Genomic DNA, 20147 nt, shown 5'->3' with positions numbered 1-20147 from the left:
CCCACCCAAGCTCTGCTGAGTTTGGCATGTTCAGCATCACAGAAGTGTGTCTCTTGTAATAGCGATGTCTGCTTTTTCCTTTTTTAGAGCACATAGTATCTTTTTTCGTTTTATTGCATGCCCTAGACCATGGCAGTTCCATGTCAATAGATTCAAGGTACTAGTCATCGAGCAGTAATCGAACTTTAGTGCAAGTCATCGCTGGGTAAAAATGGATGGTAATTACAGCTGCGTTCACATAAAAGGAAAATAAATGGTGTACATAAAATAATAATCTCTGAACACCCCAGCCGAGTTCCCAAACAACTCGACACATCCCGTTGGATCTATTACCCCTATTACCCTATTAGTACGCGCTTGCCTCTGCACTGAAGGAGCCACCGAACGCGTCCGCGTTGCAGCTCTCACTTTCTCCCGCTACAGTATGTCCTACAATTACATATTTGGTGGGGATTGGCAGCCAACAATAGGATTGGATTGGGACTAAATCAAAGAATAAAACGATATTGAAATGAATATTATTAACAAATATTTCCCAGAAGATTTTGGGTTCAACCTAAGGCTGACTAGGACAGATCAATCAACTTGATCCGACACAGTAAGCCTACATGTCATACGTAAGTAAATCCACAAGAGAGACAATATTGCAAAGGCAGGACCATGTTCGATGGAAGGCGTAGGGGTAGGCAATCGAAAACGTTTGACGGGGAAATTTCTGTCAATATTAGCTAGTCCTACTGAGTGGGCAAGTAACCTTTCCCGCGCTCTTCCTAAAAATACTATTTGTGATGTCATAAAGGTCTAACGTTCCATGACGTAGCATGTAGCCCTAAATTACAGTCCCTGCTTGCAATATTGTCCTCACTCTCGACCTGAACTCAACTTGAATGTAACCAACACAGACAAGGACATGCTTTTTGAGATATAAAATAGCTTGAATGGATGAAGAAAGGGTAAGCTAAATTACTTCATACAATATTGGGGGAAAGTAAAAAAGGGTAAAGCAATATAAGCGGATATTTCTTGTAAAAAGCTATAACATATTGTAAAGCAAATGTACCATTCTTTATAAAGTCACCAGCTTAGCGCTGATATGGCTGTAGCTCTATTTATGATGTCCTCTGCACAGATCTACTCTGACAGTGACATATTATTACTTATTGGAATGTCTGTACTTCAGGTAGCACAGAGGGAGGATGGTGATCCTCAGAGGGAAGGAAAGGAAGTTGTTGAGGAAGAACCGGTGGCCACGCCCAAAGAGGAGGCCAAGAAGGGAAGGAAGGTAAGATGGCAGGAGTGACAGAGCACATAATAGGCCTACTGGGTTACACTCTGTACCTGATAGCAGCCATACCATAGATATCTATATATCTCAGATAACAACATACGTAGTAGCTGTTTTCAAAACGTGTTTTAAGAGCTGCTTTGACCTGGCCCATAGCCTATTCATAAATTGTCTCAGAGTAGGAGTGCTTATCTAGGATCAGTTTTGCATTTGAGATCATAATGAATACAATTATTTGGGCAAGGTTGAGCACACACCTTATCTGATGAACTTTATGTATACGGGCCCTGGTGTTACATGTCTGCCATCATTTGAGCTCTGGAATCTGTTCTGTTCTATCCTAGGCAAAAAGTAAGAGGAGTGGCAAGAAGTCAAGGAAGCTGGGCACTGACAACGATGCAGGTCAGAGATTTACCTCTGTAGTACTACATTGTTTCTCTATTCTGTTTTTGATGTGCAGGTTGTGCTATCCATTTTCAATGAAACTGTAGTCTACTGTAATCAGTAAGAAAGGTCACATAGATAGCTTTATTAAAATAGGCCTATTCTAAAACCCTTAAACAATGAAATCAGAGTATTAAGAGATAAAACGTCTGATTTCTCTTTAATTTTGTTTCTACTTCCTCTACGGCAATCACATCTTTAGTCTCCAGGAATAAACACCTGGATAGAGGATCTGTAATTGAGCTCCTGGAGAAGAAAGCTGTTAAGGCTGCATTCGGCCCAGGCAACAAGGATGAGATGGAATACTCCTACCCAATCCTCATCTCATTCCTGCGCAATCTTACTGATGAGTATATTAAAAGTTTTTCTGTAATGTTCAACATTTATGAAATATTGTGCAGTGGGAACTAAACACTAACTAAAACACTTATTTTAAATTGTCTAGGCAGTGGCAAGTGATCTACAAAGGACTAAAAAACCCTGTAAGTTTCCCTACCTGCCTTTGACCTTTGATGTGTCAATGATCTGTTGAATTCAGAGATTAGCCATCAAGTCATATTCTGTTATTCATGTTCTCTGTCAGACTTCATCAAACTTTGAATTCAGTCACAGACAAGAATAACAATGTTGATCAAATGCATTCTGTTCGATCTAGAATACTTTACATCACAGTTCCATTGAAAAGACTGTTTTTGTTCTGTTTGTTCAAAACAGATGACGAAGGAACAGCTTGCCAAATTGTGCAAGACAATTGTAACCTTCATCGCACAGACCACCCTGCAGATCCTGCTGCCAGCCCTGGTCCGCGTACTTGGGGTAAAGGACTTTGCTGACGACGACACTGACTCACCCAAGAGGGGTGGCAGTGCAAGATCCTTTGCTGCCTTTGATCAGGAAAGACTGGAGCTCATCCAGGAAGTTAGATATCTGGCGAAGAAAATGTATAAGGGCGGCACAGGGGCTCAACATCTCAGGTCCCTAACACCCTCTTCTAAGAGGTATGTTCCCCTCAAGGTTTTCATGTATGGATTTCACCGAGATCATCTATCCCAGTGTTAGCCAATGCAATTTACTCTATCTGATGTAGTACAAAATGTAATGTATCAGCCTTTGAGCATATTCAAATGAATGAGCATGTAAAGAGATCAAAAGGACATGTAGATATTTAGAATACTAAAATTACAACTCTTGACCGATTTACCAAGTTAAGACAGGAATTATCATGCTTTGCTTGTTCGTTTTAAAGTTCCCAGACCTCAGTGAAAGTCCTCCTGGGAATGACAGAGGACAGAATCATCAAAAGTGTCCAGGAGCAACTGTCTGATCATAATATCCTGTCCTCTTGCCCACCTGAGCTGACTGTTGGTCTTATCAAGGTGGTGGTCGAACAGCTTAACTCTGCCCTCTCTGCGACCATCAGCAGAGCCATTTCAGGGCGGTCCTCCCCTATTTCTTCTGGTACCCAGGCCGCTGAACAAATGGTCAACATGGTCCAGAAATGTTTTGATGATCACACCACCCCAGAGGACCAGAGCTCTACCTCTGTATTAGAGTCATGCATTCCACCTGCAACAGAAGAAGTGATGACTGTTATCGCAGAGATGGTGGGTGAATTGGAAAAAGAAGATCCGGAATTGGCTAAGGTTTTTCGAGAAGTGGCTGTGAAAGTTAAAATGTTGGCATCTGGCAGTGACCTTGTAGTGGAGCACCTGGATGTTGAAGACTCTCCTGTTCCAGAGGAGCTGAACATAATATGTACATCTTGCAAAGCAATGATGCAAAATCTTGGCACTCTGTTTAGTGTGAAGTTCAAGACCAAAGCCTCAAAGGCTGTGAGTGAAATTCTTGTGAGAAGGTTAATGAGCGATATCTCTGGTATGGTTCAACCTTCTCATTCGTTTAGTACCACTCCAAGCTTGATGAATGCATCTAGCCCATCTGACAGGATCCTTGATTCTGCGGCCACTGAGCTCATACAGACCAAAGTAGAATCTGAGGCATCAAAAATAATTGATAACTTTGTTGAAGATGTCAAGGACATTGTGCAGTATGCTGAATTAGATCAGCCAACAAGCACCCAGAGAGATACCCAAGTGGGACACTGTACGACAAAGCGGAAACCCTTCTATGCAGCTCGTAGACTCTGCGAGAGACTTCAGGCAAAGCTGGAGACATTGTTCCTCAGAATGGGTGGAGCTCCAGTCCAAGGGGAAGAACTTATGGAAAAAGCTGACTCCAGTGCTGTGCTTCTGGAGCATACTGACTCCAGTGATCTGCCTGTTTCAATCCTGAGCTTGCCTTCCCCATGTAGGAGTGAATCCCCTATATCAGAACGTAGTTCATCTTCTTTATCTGATGGATGTGATTCAACTGACTCTGTAGGAGAGAAAACACCAGAGCAACCTGAAACCAGTAAGAGTGAGGCAATACTGCAAGTGGTCAACTCAACAGGACTTGGTTCTCTCCGTAAATGCCAAAGTGAGAACTCTCAACCATTACTGTCTCTCTGTGATTCCAACATGGTGCCCTGCACCAAAGAGGTCTTGTCCCAGATTGTGACCATGTATAGGTCAGAGGTGGCAGATTTGGAATGCACATCATCTGTTGCAGAGGGTTCCTCTTACAACTCCCTTGAAGTCTGTGGCTTTTTGGACAGTGTCATGTCTTATCTAGAAGACATGCCTGTGTCTGGTTCTTCATGGTTGGAAGGATTAAGAGATACTCCAGCCTCAGTCATTGAGAAACTCTCCAGTGAGGAGTTCCAGATGAACGCTACCAACGAAGTGCGAAAAATACTGATCAAATCAGTCAGTAGCTTTCCCAGCAAAGTCAGTTCCAGCCAGACAGATTCTCAGATGTTGCCAGCAAAATCAACAATTTCCTTAAGGCATACAGATATAACTGCTTTTGAAATCGTTGGATCAATTACAAATGACATGAAGAGCCTTTTCCCACCCACAGAGTCTTCTACTACTCTATGGCAGGCAGACTCTATGCTTCAACAGAGTGATGAGAAAACCTCAGAGTACACTGAGGCCACACCCAAAGGCTCACAGTCTGGTTTGGAAGTATCTGAGAAGAAGATCTGGACAACTGCAAAGACTATTTACCACAATGTGAAGACAAAGATGAGGAATTATTTTACATGGCAAAATCAAGTCAAAGCAACAACGGCTCAAGCCAAAAAGACCCTCAGCCATATTCTGGTTTCAATTCAGAAAGAGCTGTCAAAATCTGACCAAATGGTGACTGCGCTTTCACAAATAGAGAATGTGGTTGGAATGATGCTGAAGGATGTTGAAAGGGTAAGCAGTGAATGTGGTGAGGAACTGATCTATCAAGCGCCACAGCGTTCTTCCTCCTCGTTGTCATCCTCATCTGCCAGATCAAAGAAGTCAGAGTGGGAATTTTCACTCCCTGGCACTCCCATCTCTTCTGATTTACCAGAGAGTATTACTCAGCCCATTGTGAGATGCTCAGTCATCGACATGGGCAAATCTACTAAGCCAAAAACATTGGTGTGTGATGCCAGGGAAAGCATGTCTGCAATAGTGGATACCATCATAAAGGAGGTACATCCAGAGGAAGAAGGGGAGGTTGCATTCCACCCTGATCTAACAGCTGCAATAGCAAGACTGGAGGAGCTCATATCTCAGGGTAGGATTGGTGCTCTCTCACGTGATCTTACTCACCAAGTCAACCGCATAATTTCTGAGAGCAACTTGACCCCTCTGGTTCTGACAGTGGCGGCTGGAAAGAGTGCATCCGATACAGTCCTTACTGAGCTGAAGAGGAATGACAAGACGGTGGGGAAGCCCACAGCTTACAAGCTGGTTCAGCTTTTTGCAGAGGAGTCTGTGAAGCGCCTCTTGCTTCCTAGCCTTGTGCCCTCTACAGCTTCAATGAGTTTGGCTCAGGGAGTTAGTGTGCCGGCTAGCGTATCTGAAGATAGGATTTCATGTTCTTTTTCTACATCAGCATTTAGTGACACAGTCAGCCTGTTTACCAAAGTAATGGTAAGCCAGGTCATGGACTCTGTGGTTTCTGATGCACAAAGCAGAGGGTCATCTCCAACCGGAACTGTAACTGATATAGGCAGTCTACTGAGTGGTAAGTCCTACCTTCTGCCATCTTTCTCCGCCATCAGCATGACAACAAGTGGGACCTCCAATGCTGCACGAGGTTTTGAGGACAACATAGATGCTGAGGAAAGGGATACCATCAGTTGTTTCGGTGTACCTCAGAGCATTGTTTGTGATCAGAATTCAACCAGCCCGGATGTTGCCTCGCTTTCAACCCCATCCACTGACAACTTAGTCGGTGATGATGACTTCACCGGCCTCATCAGCATGTTAGTGGTGAGACTTCTGTCAAAAATCCAAACCCAAACTGATCTGTACCCAACTGACGTCACACGCACGTCACAAGACCTGATTCCAAAAGTTATAGCTGCCTTCTGTGCATGGTCAGGCTGCTCTGAGACCCAAGCTTATCCCAAGAACCTGAAGAGTCACAAAGTATACAGCACCGTCTACAAACATCTGTTGAAGGAGTTTGGCTCAGAGAAAATACTCCAACTGGCCGTGTCGACTCAGGACTCCACTTTCAATAGGATTCTTGTGAAGTCATTGAGCAAGGAGCTTCTCCACAGTTGTAACGAGGCATCAAGAGCAGCCTCGAGAACATCTTTCGAAGCCACCAGGCCAGAAGCTCTTCTCATAGCTGAAGATGTGAAGGCTACCAGAGGGAAGCTGTCTTTCCTACAAAGGCTTGCCAGACTGAAATTCAACTTAAAGGTACATCACACTTATTTAAGTTAACAATTGTGTCAATGTGAGTAAACAATGTTATTTAGAGAAAATGTAAAACCATCCATTAATTCCAAAACCATTTATAAATCTTGTTGTGCTGGTGTGTAAGATGTGATCGTTATTACCGTGAGATTGTTCTGCTGTGACAGTTGTTTTGACATGTTTTTGCTTTAGCCATTCATGATGGGAAACAAGAAGGATTCCAATAAGAATTCCCGCCATTCTGAATCCAAAGACCAGACTACTGCTGAAGATATCATGTGTAAGTCCATACAGCAGGACATTTACTGTTTGAGATATTGGTGTACAAAGCTGCTATTGCAAAAATATTAAACCCTATATACAGTACATTATATATTATCGATAGTAATCTCTTATGTAAAATTATTTATAGTTTCCAAATCTCAAGATTCTGGTTCTCATTTATTTGTGAAAGTAATAATGAGTTGAAACTAAGAATACAATATACCATCATTTCTAAATGAAAGTGCATGTCAACTCTCTCTCTTCTGTCGCCCAACATAGTGGCACATCCTGCCACATTTGGACTCCCAGAGGGTCTTCCCTCCACCTCTCAACAGGAGAAGCCTCGCAAACGTCCCCTTCTAATCAGGATGTTTTCCACCATCTCCATAGGCCTATCCAAGCCATTCAAACGGTTTTCAAAGCAAGCTTAATACAACAATTTCCTTTTAATACAGTAATATTTGCATTGAATTGATGGCCTTTGTCTTCTTTAGTGTTGCCCTGTTAACACATTTGATTAGAAAATACATAGTATATTTAGTTTAGTTTATTATGCAGTCATAGTCACGGTGTAGGCTTAACAAAGTAATGTTGTCCTGAATAATGTATAGAACATGCACCCTCCCACCCCCCCACCCACACACACACACAGTGTGATTCATTGAACACATACACATAGTACTTCAGATATGTCCCACAACCAACATTCAACCATATATCAATGATTCAGTGTAAAATACATGTACTGTAACATAAACAGTATTTAATTTACAACCAATAAAATAATACATGATGCAGGACACTCAGTTATAAGGGAATTAACTGGTTTAACTTCTCAAACAAACACACACATTTCCATTTTCTGTGGATCGCCCATGTTTACATTTTACTGAATGCCAGTCTGACCTTTGACCTGTAGATGGCAATAAAGGTCTACTTTTGCTGCAGATCCACTTCTAAAGCTCAAACCTCTCTGGACAAGTAGCCAAAACATTTGTCCCTAGTGAGAGAGAGTATGTGTGTGTGGCAAAAAAAGGGAATATTGCACTACACTTTTATGATACAGATACATTTTGCATCCGGTAGCATAGCACAGCTGTAGTTTTTTCAAATGCCAAATGTACATGTAGCATGCTTCTGCCTACAGATGCTTTTCTGAGTGACTTGTGTTGTGAGAGAACCAGAATTCAAACATAAACTCCTGGATTACATTTTATAATATTGTCAGCTCTTTTTAGTAACATATGGTAGCATACATGTTTCACACGGTGGCAAGTCAAGCTAGTTAGTTACATGTAACAACATTACATTATATGGTCAATGTTTGTGTGTATCCTCTTAGCTTTTACCTTCGACCTCAACAAGCGACGCACGGGAGAATGAAAGTGCACTCCTGATTCAGAGAGAAAGATCCAGCTTAATCATCCATACCATTGTTTAAATTACAATAAAAAAACATTCAAACTGTTCCTGAGTTTTGAAAGACAGAGAAAGGAAAACATCATTATCTTCAGTCTGTTCACACCTGTTCACACAAGTCCTACTGTCCACAATCTCAGGGTTCTTCAATACAAACACACCTGTTTCAGAAAACCTGATCACTTTCACATTCGAACAATGTTTGTAGGATACTTTTCAATAACTCAATAAATGTAAGTGTTGAAACCATACATAGCTGGTAACTTGAGCTCGTCAGAGTAGTTTTGACCTGTGTCCAGATGCAGTCATTTATGTTGTCTAAAGGCAATTTGTCTCTTATAACAATGTTATTTTTCTGAATAATCTAATTTAATTGACTGGTAGGTAGTCACTAACTATTTGTAGCATGTGTTCCTCTGTTTATTGATATTTACATGGTGTGTATGTTTATTTTATTTATTTATTTTACCTTTATTTAACCAGGTAGGCAAGTTGAGAACAAGTTCTCATTTACAATTGCGACCTGGCCAAGATAAAGCAAAGCAGTTCGACAGATACAACAACACAGAGTTACACATGGAGTAAAACAAACATACAGTCAATAATAAAGTATAAACAAGTCTATATACAATGTGAGCAAATGAGGTGAGAAGGGAGGTAAAGGCAAAAAAGGCCTTGGTGGCAAGGTAAATACAATATAGCAAGTAAAACACTGGAATGGTAGTTTTGCAATGGAAGAATGTGCAAAGTAGAAATAAAAATAATGGGGTGCAAAGGAGCAAAATAAATAAATAAATTAAATACAGTTGGGAAAGAGGTAGTTGATAGGGCTAAATTATAGGTGGGCTATGTACAGGTGCAGTAATCTGTGAGCTGCTCTGACAGTTGGTGCTTAAAGCTAGTGAGGGAGATAAGTGTTTCCAGTTTCAGAGATTTTTGTAGTTCGTTCCAGTCATTGGCAGCAGAGAACTGGAAAGAGAGGCGGCCAAAGAAAGAATTGGTTTTGGGGGTGACTAGAGAGATATACCTGCTGGAGCGTGTGCTACAGGTGGGAGATGCTATGGTGACCAGCGAGCTGAGATAAGGGGGGACTTTACCTAGCAGGGTCTTGTAGATGACATGGAGCCAGTGGGTTTGGCGACGAGTATGAAGCGAGGGCCAGCCAACGAGAGCGTACAGGTCGCAATGGTGGGTAGTATATGGGGCTTTGGTGACAAAACGGATTGCACTGTGATAGACTGCATCCAATTTGTTGAGTAGGGTATTGGAGGCTATTTTGTAAATTACATCGCCAAAGTCGAGGATTGGTAGGATGGTCAGTTTTACAAGGGTATGTTTGGCAGCATGAGTGAAGGATGCTTTGTTGCGAAATAGGAAGCCAATTCTAGATTTAACTTTGGATTGGAGATGTTTGATATGGGTCTGGAAGGAGAGTTTACAGTCTAACCAGACACCTAAGTATTTGTAGTTGTCCACGTATTCTAAGTCAGAGCCGTCCAGAGTAGTGATGTTGGACAGGCGGGTAGGTGCAGGTAGCGATCGGTTGAAGAGCATGCATTTAGTTTTACTTGTATTTAAGAGCAATTGGAGGCCACGGAAGGAGAGTTGTATGGCATTGAAGCTTGCCTGGAGGGTTGTTAACACAGTGTCCAAAGAAGGGCCGGAAGTATACAGAATGGTGTCGTCTGCGTAGAGGTGGATCAGAGACTCACCAGCAGCAAGAGCGACCTCATTGATGTATACAGAGAAGAGAGTCGGTCCAAGAATTGAACCCTGTGGCACCCCCATAGAGACTGCCAGAGGTCCGGACAACAGACCCTCCGATTTGACACACTGAACTCTATCAGAGAAGTAGTTGGTGAACCAGGCGAGGCAATCATTTGAGAAACCAAGGCTGTTGAGTCTGCCGATGAGGATGTGGTGATTGACAGAGTCGAAAGCCTTGGCCAGATCAATGAATACGGCTGCACAGTAATGTTTCTTATCGATGGCGGTTAAGATATCGTTTAGGACCTTGAGCGTGGCTGAGGTGCACCCATGACCAGCTCTGAAACCAGATTGCATAGCAGAGAAGGTATGGTGAGATTCAAAATGGTCGGTAATCTGTTTGTTGACTTGGCTTTCGAAGACCTTAGAAAGGCATGGTAGGATAGATATAGGTCTGTAGCAGTTTGGGTCAAGAGTGTCCCCCCCTTTGAAGAGGGGGATGACCGCAGCTGCTTTCCAATCTTTGGGAATCTCAGACGACACGAAAGAGAGGTTGAACAGGCTAGTAATAGGGGTGGCAACAATTTCGGCAGATAATTTTAGAAAGAAAGGGTCCAGATTGTCTAGCCCGGCTGATTTGTAGGGGTCCAGATTTTGCAGCTCTTTCAGAACATCAGCTGAATGGATTTGGGAGAAGGAGAAATGGGGAAGGCTTGGGCGAGTTGCTGTTGGGGGTGCAGTGCTGTTGACAGGGGTAGGAGTAGCCAGGTGGAAAGCATGGCCAGCAGTAGAAAAATGCTTATTGAAATTTTCAATTATGGTGGATTTATCAGTGGTGACAGTGTTTCCTATCTTCAGTGCAGTGGGCAGCTGGGAGGAGGTGTTCTTATTCTCCATGGACTTTACAGTGTCCCAGAACTTTTTTGAGTTAGTGTTGCAAGAAGCAAATTTCTGCTTGAAAAAGCTAGCCTTGGCTTTTCTAACTGCCTGTGTATAATGGTTTCTAGCTTCCCTGAACAGCTGCATATCACGGGGGCTGTTCGATGCTAATGCAGAACGCCATAGGATGTTTTTGTGTTGGTTAAGGGCAGTCAGGTCTGGGGAGAACCAAGGGCTGTATCTGTTCCTGGTTCTAAATTTCTTGAATGGGGCATGTTTATTTAAGATGGTTAGGAAGGCATTTTAAAAAAAATATCCAGGCATCCTCTACTGACGGGATGAGGTCAATATCCTTCCAGGATACCCCGGCCAGGTCGATTAGAAAGGCCTGCTCGCTGAAGTGTTTCAGGGAGCGTTTTACAGTGATGAGAGGAGGTCGTTTGACCGCTGACCCATTACGGATGCAGGCAATGAGGCAGTGATCGCTGAGATCTTGGTTGAAGACAGCAGAGGTGTATTTAGAGGGGAAGTTGGTTAGGATGATATCTATGAGGGTGCCCATGTTTAAGGCTTTGGGGAGGTACCTGGTAGGTTCATTGATAATTTGTGTGAGATTGAGGGCATCAAGTTTAGATTGTAGGATGGCTGGGGTGTTAAGCATGTTCCAGTTTAGGTCGCCTAGCAGCACGAGCTCTGAAGATAGATGGGGGGCAATCAGTTCACATATGGTGTCCAGAGCACAGCTGGGGGCAGAGGGTGGTCTATAGCAGGCGGCAACGGTGAGAGACTTGTTTTTAGAGAGGTGGATTTTTAAAAGTAGAAGTTCAAATTGTTTGGGTACAGACCTGGATAGTAGGACAGAACTCTGCAGGCTATCTTTGCAGTAGATTGCAACACCGCCCCCTTTGGCAGTTCTATCTTGTCTGAAAATGTTATAGTTTGGAATTAAAATGTCTGAATTTTTGGTGGTCTTCCTAAGCCAGGATTCAGACACAGCTAGAACATCCGGGTTGGCAGAGTGTGCTAAAGCAGTGAATAGAACAAACTTAGGGAGGAGGCTTCTAATGTTAACATGCATGAAACCAAGGCTATTACGGTTACAGAAGTCGTCAAAAGAGAGCGCCTGGGGAATAGGAGTGGAGCTAGGCACTGCAGGGCCTGGATTCACCTCTACATCGCCAGAGGAACATAGGAGGAGTAGAATAAGGGTGCGACTAAAAGCAATAAGAATTGGTCGTCTAGAACGTCTGGAACAGAGAGTAAAAGGAGGTTTCTGGGGGCGATAAAATAGCATCAAGGTATAATGTACAGACAAAGGTAAGGTAGGATGTGAATACAGTGGAGGTAAACCTAGGTATTGAGTGATGAAGAGAGAGATATTGTCTCTAGAAACATCATTGAAACCAGGAGATGTCATTGCATGTGTGGGTGGTGGAACTAATAGGTTGGATAAGGTATAGTGAGCAGGACTAGAGGCTCTACAGTGAAATAAGCCAATAAACACTAACCAGAACAGCAATGGACAAGACATATTGACATTAAGGAGAGGCATGCTTAGTCGAGTGATCAAAAGGGTCCAGTGAGTGGAGAGGTTGGTTGAGGGTCACGGCGATTTAGACAGCTAGCCAAGCCAACCGGTAGCAAGCTAGCATAGGATGGAGTCTGTTGTTAGCCACCTCTTGCGTTCGGTCAGTAGATTAGTGGGGTTCCGTGAGGTAGAGGGGATTAATCCAAATCACACAACAACAACAAAAATAAGAACAATAGATATAGTTATAGAGGCCCGAGAAGAAAACATAATAATAATAAAAATAAATAAATTGTCCGATTGTCTATTCAGATAGCAGCCGGTAAGACAGCTAACGGTTAGCGGGCCGCAGATGGGCGTTCAGGTAACGTCGCGACAGAGGAGCCAGCCGGATCTCCTTCAGGTAGATAACGTCGGCAGTCCAGTTGTGAAGGCCCGGTGGGGCTCCGCGTAGGCAGTGAAACGGGTCCGGATAGGTGACTGCAGCCCAGGAGTGAATGATGGAACTCAGGAGTGATTGACGGAGCTGGCTAGCACCGGAACAATCGATGTTTGCTCCGGAATCGACGAAAGCCGACTGTCACACGGATAGCAGCTAGCTAGCTGTGAGATCCGGGTATGAATGTCCAGAGAGCAGTTGAAATCCAGGGACATGGAGAAAAAAATTGGTCCGGTATGTTCCGTTCCGAGCCGCGCCGTACAAAACTGCCGATAGATTTTCGAGCTAAAGGATAGCTGATGACCACAAACCGTGGTTAGCTGAATACTAACGATTTGCCAGTAAAGAAGCTAACTAGCTTCTGGATTAGCTTCTGGGCTAGCTCCTGGCTAGCTTCTTGGAGTTTCTGGCTAGCTTCTTGGAGGATTACAGATCTGAGGTAAATAATATTTTTTTATAAATATAAATTGGTGAGGCTGGTTGCAGGAGAGTGTTTAGAAGATGAGTTGATGGAAAATAAAAATAAAATGTATGTGAAAAAAGTTGTAAATATATATATATATATATACAGGACACGACAAGACGAGGACAAAAGACGTCTGAACTGCTATGCGATCTTGGAGAAAGTGTGTTAAAGATGTTAAGTAATTAATGTTGATATTATCCAAAGGGTTTTTAACTGAAATGTTAAATGTTGGTGTCTCGATCTCAGACATTTACGCTCATATTTGTAAATAGTATTTCAAAAATGGCAGAATCAAACAGTATTGGAATAGTGACTTGTATTTTGCATCTAGAAGTGTAAGAATTTTAGAAGAATGCTATTTCATCAGTCAAATGTTGCACTGTTTGATAAGACAGGGTAAAGAAAACCTCCATTTTAATGAGTTTAGTTGTGAGTTTGACATTTTACCACAAGAAGTCACTATAATACTATACGTTATCAAACAGGGTTGTGCTGAAAATCAAATGAACCACAGCCAAATTAATTATTTGCAACTAAGAGTAAGATTAAAAAAGACATGTATAACTTACTTTCTTGATAAAATACATTCTAAAATGTCAATATATGTGATTTCTGAGTATGTAGTGCACATATCTTTTTAAGGCCCAAAGCAGACGTTTTTATATCAATATCAAATCATTTCTGGGTAACAATTAAGTACCTTACTGTAATAGATTACGATGAAAATGGTCAAAAATGTATTTTTTGCAAAAAAATCTTTCTCAAGCAATAATTTTGCTAGGACTGTCTGGGAGTGGTCAGTGTGGAGGGGAAATTAAAACTAGCTGTTATTGGCACTCTTTTTGTTGTTGGTCTATAAACCAATTTACACATGGTGATGTCGCCATGGAAAGCCAAAACTCTGGCCCATGCAAACCTGCTGATTAGAAGGTGCTGTATAGATGTGAGAAACTCTCTTTTCATGGCACTTCAATATCGAAGTGAATTTTTCGTAGCAGGTTAGGAAACTGAGGTTAAGGTTAGGAAAAGGGTTAGGGTTAGTGAAAATGCTCTCCAAACCTTCTACGAAAATTACTTTGCATTGAAGTGCTGTGAAAAGAATGTGTCCCTGCTCAGGTGTTGCATGCATCAACCAATGGTTGTGTGCCAAGTCATCCATTGTGTCATCGACTGACAGATTGCTATAACATATGATGTGGTTAGCTGACACACAAAATACCTATCCAGGCAGTGTAAGATCTGGCAAGTGTCAGAAAGGCCTGGGCAGAGGAACATGCTCCGTATTTTCAACCAGAACTATCAGGAAGCAACCCCGATCACATTTTGGTAAAACACATTTACAGTGTTAGTTTCATCAGCTGTTGTACAATATGAAATATAATTATTTTGACTTCACAGGGCCTTTAAATGTAGGCAAACAAGTTTTCAGCATTAAACTAATCTACCCAGCCAGATTCAGCACCATGGACAGTGAAGATCAGAATACCTGCGATCTGACGATTAGAACAACAGTGCTATTTTTTTTTTTTCAATTTAAAGTTTTATTAAGTTTTGTTTTTCAATCAACCAACAAAACACATTCCACATTCACAGGCTTTAAAAAAAGAAAAAGTCAGAAAATAATAATACATATGAAAAAATAAAAATACAATTAAAATGAATGATAAAGTCAAATAAAAGCATTTATTTTCCTTGGTGCACACGTACTCAAAAACTAAATTAAAATAAAAACACACAAAAAAACATTTAACACTTGCAGCAGCACTATCAAGGTTCTTATCAGCTATTTCAAGCATTCGCTGAGACGACGGGCCAATAATTCGTTTTTAGGTTTTACAGTACCTTACACAACATGTAACAACACGCATTTCCCTAGTCACCCCGTTCACTCTGTCCAGTTTGAAATATAGTTGAATAGTGAAGACCAGAGTCTATCAAACTTGGGCTGTCTCTTGTGGAGGTCATAAGTGAGCTTTTCAAGAGGAAGAAAGTCAACAATCTGGTCAATCCACATTTTAAATGTAGGAGGGGTATTTGAGGCCCACAATAGAAGAATACATTTCTTAGCAAAGTATGTAATAGTCATAAGCAAATTTTCTCTGTCAGGATCAAGAACAAAGTCCTGCTGGGCATTAAGAAGATAGATACACGGGGTCATATCAAACTGTACCTCTAGTATTTTCTGTGCAGCAGTATGTACAGATTGCCAGAATCTGGCAATCTCCCTACAGCTCCAAAATACATGCATATAGGTTCCACTTTCAGAGGTACATCTTTTACAGTTAGGAGACATATCTGTTTTCATTCTATGGAGTCTCAAAGGAGTATAATACAATTTGTAAAAAAATGTGTAATTAGATTCTTTCATTTTTACACTGGTAGAGGAGCAGTATACCCTGTCGCAAACCTCTGCCCATAACTCATCACTGATAGTCAGACCAAGGTCCTTTTCGCAGATTATTTTTAAAGGAGTAAAGGAGGAGCTTCCTTTCTCAGAAAGGAGTCTATAGATGTAAGATATTTTGCCTTTAATGGATTGTGCTGTGACAAGAAGGGTTTCAACTTCATTCAACTGAGTTCTAAACCTCCTCTTGGAGGTAAATGAGGAAATTACATGTCTAATTTGAAGATATTTGAAAAAATGGGATCTTGGCACATTGAATTCACTGCAGAGCTCTTGAAAGGATTTCAGTGTAGTGGTTTTCTGATGAAATAGGTCTGAAAAGGTCCTGATTCCTAGAGTATGCCAAAGATTAAAGTTGGCCTCCCTCAGGGCTTTTGGCAAGTCTGGGTTGCCCACTATAGGCGAGTGAGAACATATTTGGGAGGAAATGCCCAGGTATTTCTTACAGTCCCTCCACGCTAGTAGGGTGCTGTAAATCACAAAGGTTTTGGCTATGTTGCCCACTTCACTAAAGTTATTAATGAATATAATTGAGCTTCAGGGCAATGAACCACAGGATTGGGCTTCTATCTGAATCCACGTTGACTCTTGTCTGTTTGTGATCCATGTTAGCATGTTGCGGATTTGGGCAGACCAGTAGTACAATTGAAGGGAGGGAAGGGCAAGACCACCCTTAGATTCAGGTTTCGATAGAGTGGAAAACTTGATCCTAGGTTTTTTATTGCCCCATATAAATTTGGTGATGCTTTGGTTAGTTGTTTTGAAAAAGGAACCTACTGGGAGATAGCATGGGAGCATCTGAAATAAGTAGTTCAGTCTAGGGAGGACGTTCATACGGATTACATTAATTCTTCCTACTAAGCTAATTGGGAGGGAGATCCAGGTTTGGAGATCGTTCTTGATTCGGTCCAGGAGTGGAAGATAATTTTCCTTAAAAAGGCTATTCAGATCTGGTGTTATGAAGATCCCGAGGTATTGAAACCCCTGTGTTTTCCATTGGAAAGGACAAAGTGTCTTCATAGAGCTGGTGAGTGTAATATTGAGAGGGCAGGCAGTGGATTTGTTAAAATTGATCTTATAACCTGAAAACTTGCCATTTCTCAGGGTTGGATATGTAGAGCAAGACATCATCCGCGTAAAGCGAAATCTTGTGCTGCAGGCTGCCTGCAGAAACACCCATAATACTTGGATTGCTCCTTATCAGCTCTGCCAGAGGCTCCGCCCCCAACAAGTAGAGCAGCGGGGACAGCGAGCACCCTTGTCTTGTGCCCCGTTCCAGAGGGAATCTGTCAGAGTTCAGTCCATTAGTAGTCACCATGGCATTTGGATGAGAGTATAGTGATTTGATCCATTTAATAAAATTTGGGCCCATATTGAACTTTTCTAAGACTGAAAACAGAAAGCTCCACTCCATCCTGTCAAACGCCTTCTCAGCATCCAGTGAAGCCAGTAGGACAGGGGTCTTCTGTGCGTTTACTTGATCAATAATATCAAAAAGACGGCGAATGTTATCAGAAGAGTATCTGTCTCTAATAAATCCAGTTTGGTCCGCTTTTATTATTTTGGGAAGAAGAGTGTTAAGTCTTTTGGCGAGCAATTTGGTAATTATTTTATAGTCGAAATCCAACAAGCTTATGGGCCGGAAGGACGAGCAGGATAGGGGGTCCTTGTCTTTTTTTAGCAACACTGTAATGCGAGCTGTGTGCATTGAGTCTGGGAGAACTCCGTTTTTGCAAAAATCCTCCAGCATTGGCATGAAGATAGGGCTGAGCTGGGGCCAAAAAGCTTTGTAGAACTCTCTGGGGAATCCATCTGGGCCTGGGGACTTATTAGGTGGCATGGAGGTAATTGCCTCCAGGATCTCCTCAGGAGTGAAGGGGGAGTTGAGATCTTCTTGGTCGGTCTCTGATAGTTTAGGTAGCGAGATTCCCTCTAGGAAAGAGTGGAGTTCTGCCTCCGTGTGTTTTCTCTCAGAGGTATGTAGTTTGCAGTAAAAATCATGAAAAGTTAAATGGATATTTTTTGGGTCATATGTGACCTCGTCCTCTGCTGTTCGGATAGCCATGATTGTATGCTCTGACGGCTCCTTTTTTAATTGGTAAGCAAGCAATCTACTGGGCCTATTGCTATACTCATGGTATTTCTGTTTAGTAAAGAAAACTTTTTTTTTTTTATCTCCCGAGTGTAGTCCAAATTCAGTTTGGCTTTGGATGCTTTAAGATGACTCCAGGAGGTGCTGTCTAGGGATTGTTTATGTATTTTTTCACAGCATTCCAGCTCCCTCTCAAGATCTAGCCTGTGTGCTTCCATTGCTTTTTTCTTAGAGGAAGCATATGCAATTAGATGACCTCTTAGTGTGGCTTTAGCAGCGTCCCACATTGTGGCCGGAGAAACAGGAGAATCTTTATTGTCTTGTGTGTAGTTGTCTATCCATGTAGTTACCAATGTATGGAACGCTTCGTTTGATAGCATGGAGGTGTTGAATTTCCAGCTCTTTGACCTCGGGATGTTTTTGCAGAGGTCAAAGCGGAGGTGGACAAAGGCGTGATCTGAAAGTGCTATGGGTCCGATTGTACAAGTGGCTGAATTTATGAAACTCTTTGGGATAAAAATGTAATCTATACTGGAGTAGGTGTTATGGACATTAGAGTAGTATGTATAGTCCATCGATGAGCTATTAGTCTCTCTCCAGATATCTATCAGTCCCATCTCTTTAGTAAGAGAGTTCAACATCTTTGCAGATCTAGGATTTGTGGTGGGGACTTGAGATGATTTGTCTAGGGTTGGGTTAAGGGTACAATTAAAATCTCCGGCCACCACGCCAAAGGAGACACAATGCTCATTGAACAGGGTTATAATTTTTGACATGAAGGCAGGAGTATCTGTGTTAGGGGCGTATATGTTTAATATAGTAATTGGTTGACCATATAGTGACCCAGTTATCAAAATAAATCTCCCCTCCGGATCAGATATGTTTTTGTCAATTATGAATGGAACATTTTTATGGATAAGTATGGCTGTGCCTCTACTGTTTGATTTGAAAGATGAGAAATACACCTGTCCCACCCAAGCTCTGCGGAGTTTGGCATGTTCAGCATCACAGAAGTGTGTCTCTTGTAATAGCGATGTCTGCTTTTTCCTTTTTTAGAGCACATAGTATCTTTTTTCGTTTTATTGCATGCCCTAGACCATGGCAGTTCCATGTCAATAGATTCAAGGTACTAGTCATCGTCATCGAGCAGTAATCGAACTTTAGTGCAAGTCATCGCTGGGTAGTAATGGATAGTAATTACAGCTGCGTTCACATAAAAGGAAAATAAATGGTGTACATAAAATAATAATCTCTGAACACCCCAGCCGAGTTCCCAAACAACTCGACACATCCCGTTGGATCTATTACCCCCCCCGCTCAGTCTCAATTCTGTGTTCCGAATAAAACAAAAACCGGGAACAGTTAGCAACGCACAACGTCTCCCTCTCCCCACCAAAGAAATGCCTCATCCTCTCCACCCCGCATTGAGTAAATAACATAGTTGCCCTCGTCCAGACCACAGTAAAAGAGGGGAGAAAAATAAAATCAATAGCCAAGCCTACATATACCTCCCCCGAGGGACATAGGGAACCCCAAGTAATAATAGCAACAACAACAAAAAAACAGGGAAATAAAAGTAGGCTGAAACATTAGTAGGCCTAGGTTAGGCTATACAGCCCATCCCTCTCAGTTAAAGGAAAATAAATATAAATTGGACGGCTATAATGACCTTTAGGGGGTGGGTCTCTGGATATCGGCTATATGTCGTCTTACCTCCTTTAGTAATGGCATTAATCGCATTTAGTCATTGGTCTGTTTCTCATTGGCCAGGATTGTCTTTCAAAAAACGTTTTGCCTCTTCGGGAGTTTTGAAGTGTCGCAAGGCTCCTTGGTGAAGAATCCTGAGCTCGTTTGGGTATTTGAATCCCCTGAAGATGCCTCGGTCAATGGAGTATTTCTTCACTTCGTCGAATTCTCGGCGCTTTCGGCGTATTCCAGCTGACAGGTCCTGGTGTAAAGCGAGTTTGGCGTTTCCCACTGTGATGGTGTTGTTTTTCGCCGCCTGTAGGACTCGTTCCTTGTCGGTGAATCTCAGGAAACGTATGGTGATTGGGCGCGGTGGTTGTCTGGCTGCTGGTGGGGGCCTCAGTGCTCGGTGAGCTCTCTCGAGTACTATGGGCCTGTCGGTGGACATGTGGAGCCACTCGGGAAGTTTGTCTTGCAGGTAGCGGATCAGTGGCATGTTTCCCTCTTCTTTTTCGCCCAGATTGAATAGAACACAATTATTCCTTCGCCCCCTGTTTTCCAGGTCCTCTGTTTTCTCTTCCAGATGCTCGATTTTCTTTTTAGCATATGCTATTGTTTCCATGGCATCTGTCTAAGTTTTCCATGGCCCCTCTGCCTCGTCCAGGCGCCCCGCGTTTATGGTTATCTTGTTGTTGATGTCAGGCAAAGCGTTTTCCAGGATTGTCACCTTGCCCCCTATCG

At 42.3% G+C, this 20147-nt stretch overlaps 1 protein-coding gene across 1 annotated transcript in view; it reads left to right on the top strand.

The window, feature by feature from the left end:
• The first annotated feature begins 453 nt into the window (after positions 1–453).
• The window catches only part of LOC118944649, a 35875-nt gene continuing 16181 nt past the window's right edge, over positions 454–20147 (top strand). Inside the window, exons 1-3 of the mRNA XM_036964653.1 lie at positions 454–617; positions 1181–1282; positions 1630–1687. Of these exons, the coding sequence (XP_036820548.1) occupies positions 609–617; positions 1181–1282; positions 1630–1687 (169 nt within the window). The 5' untranslated portion in view covers positions 454–608. The remainder of the gene's footprint in view (positions 618–1180; positions 1283–1629; positions 1688–20147) is intronic.

The sequence above is a fragment of the Oncorhynchus mykiss genome, chromosome 27 (assembly GCF_013265735.2).
Source record: "Oncorhynchus mykiss isolate Arlee chromosome 27, USDA_OmykA_1.1, whole genome shotgun sequence".
NCBI classification, from domain to species: Eukaryota; Metazoa; Chordata; class Actinopteri; order Salmoniformes; family Salmonidae; genus Oncorhynchus; species Oncorhynchus mykiss.
This window is presented reverse-complemented; position numbering and strand designations above follow the sequence as displayed.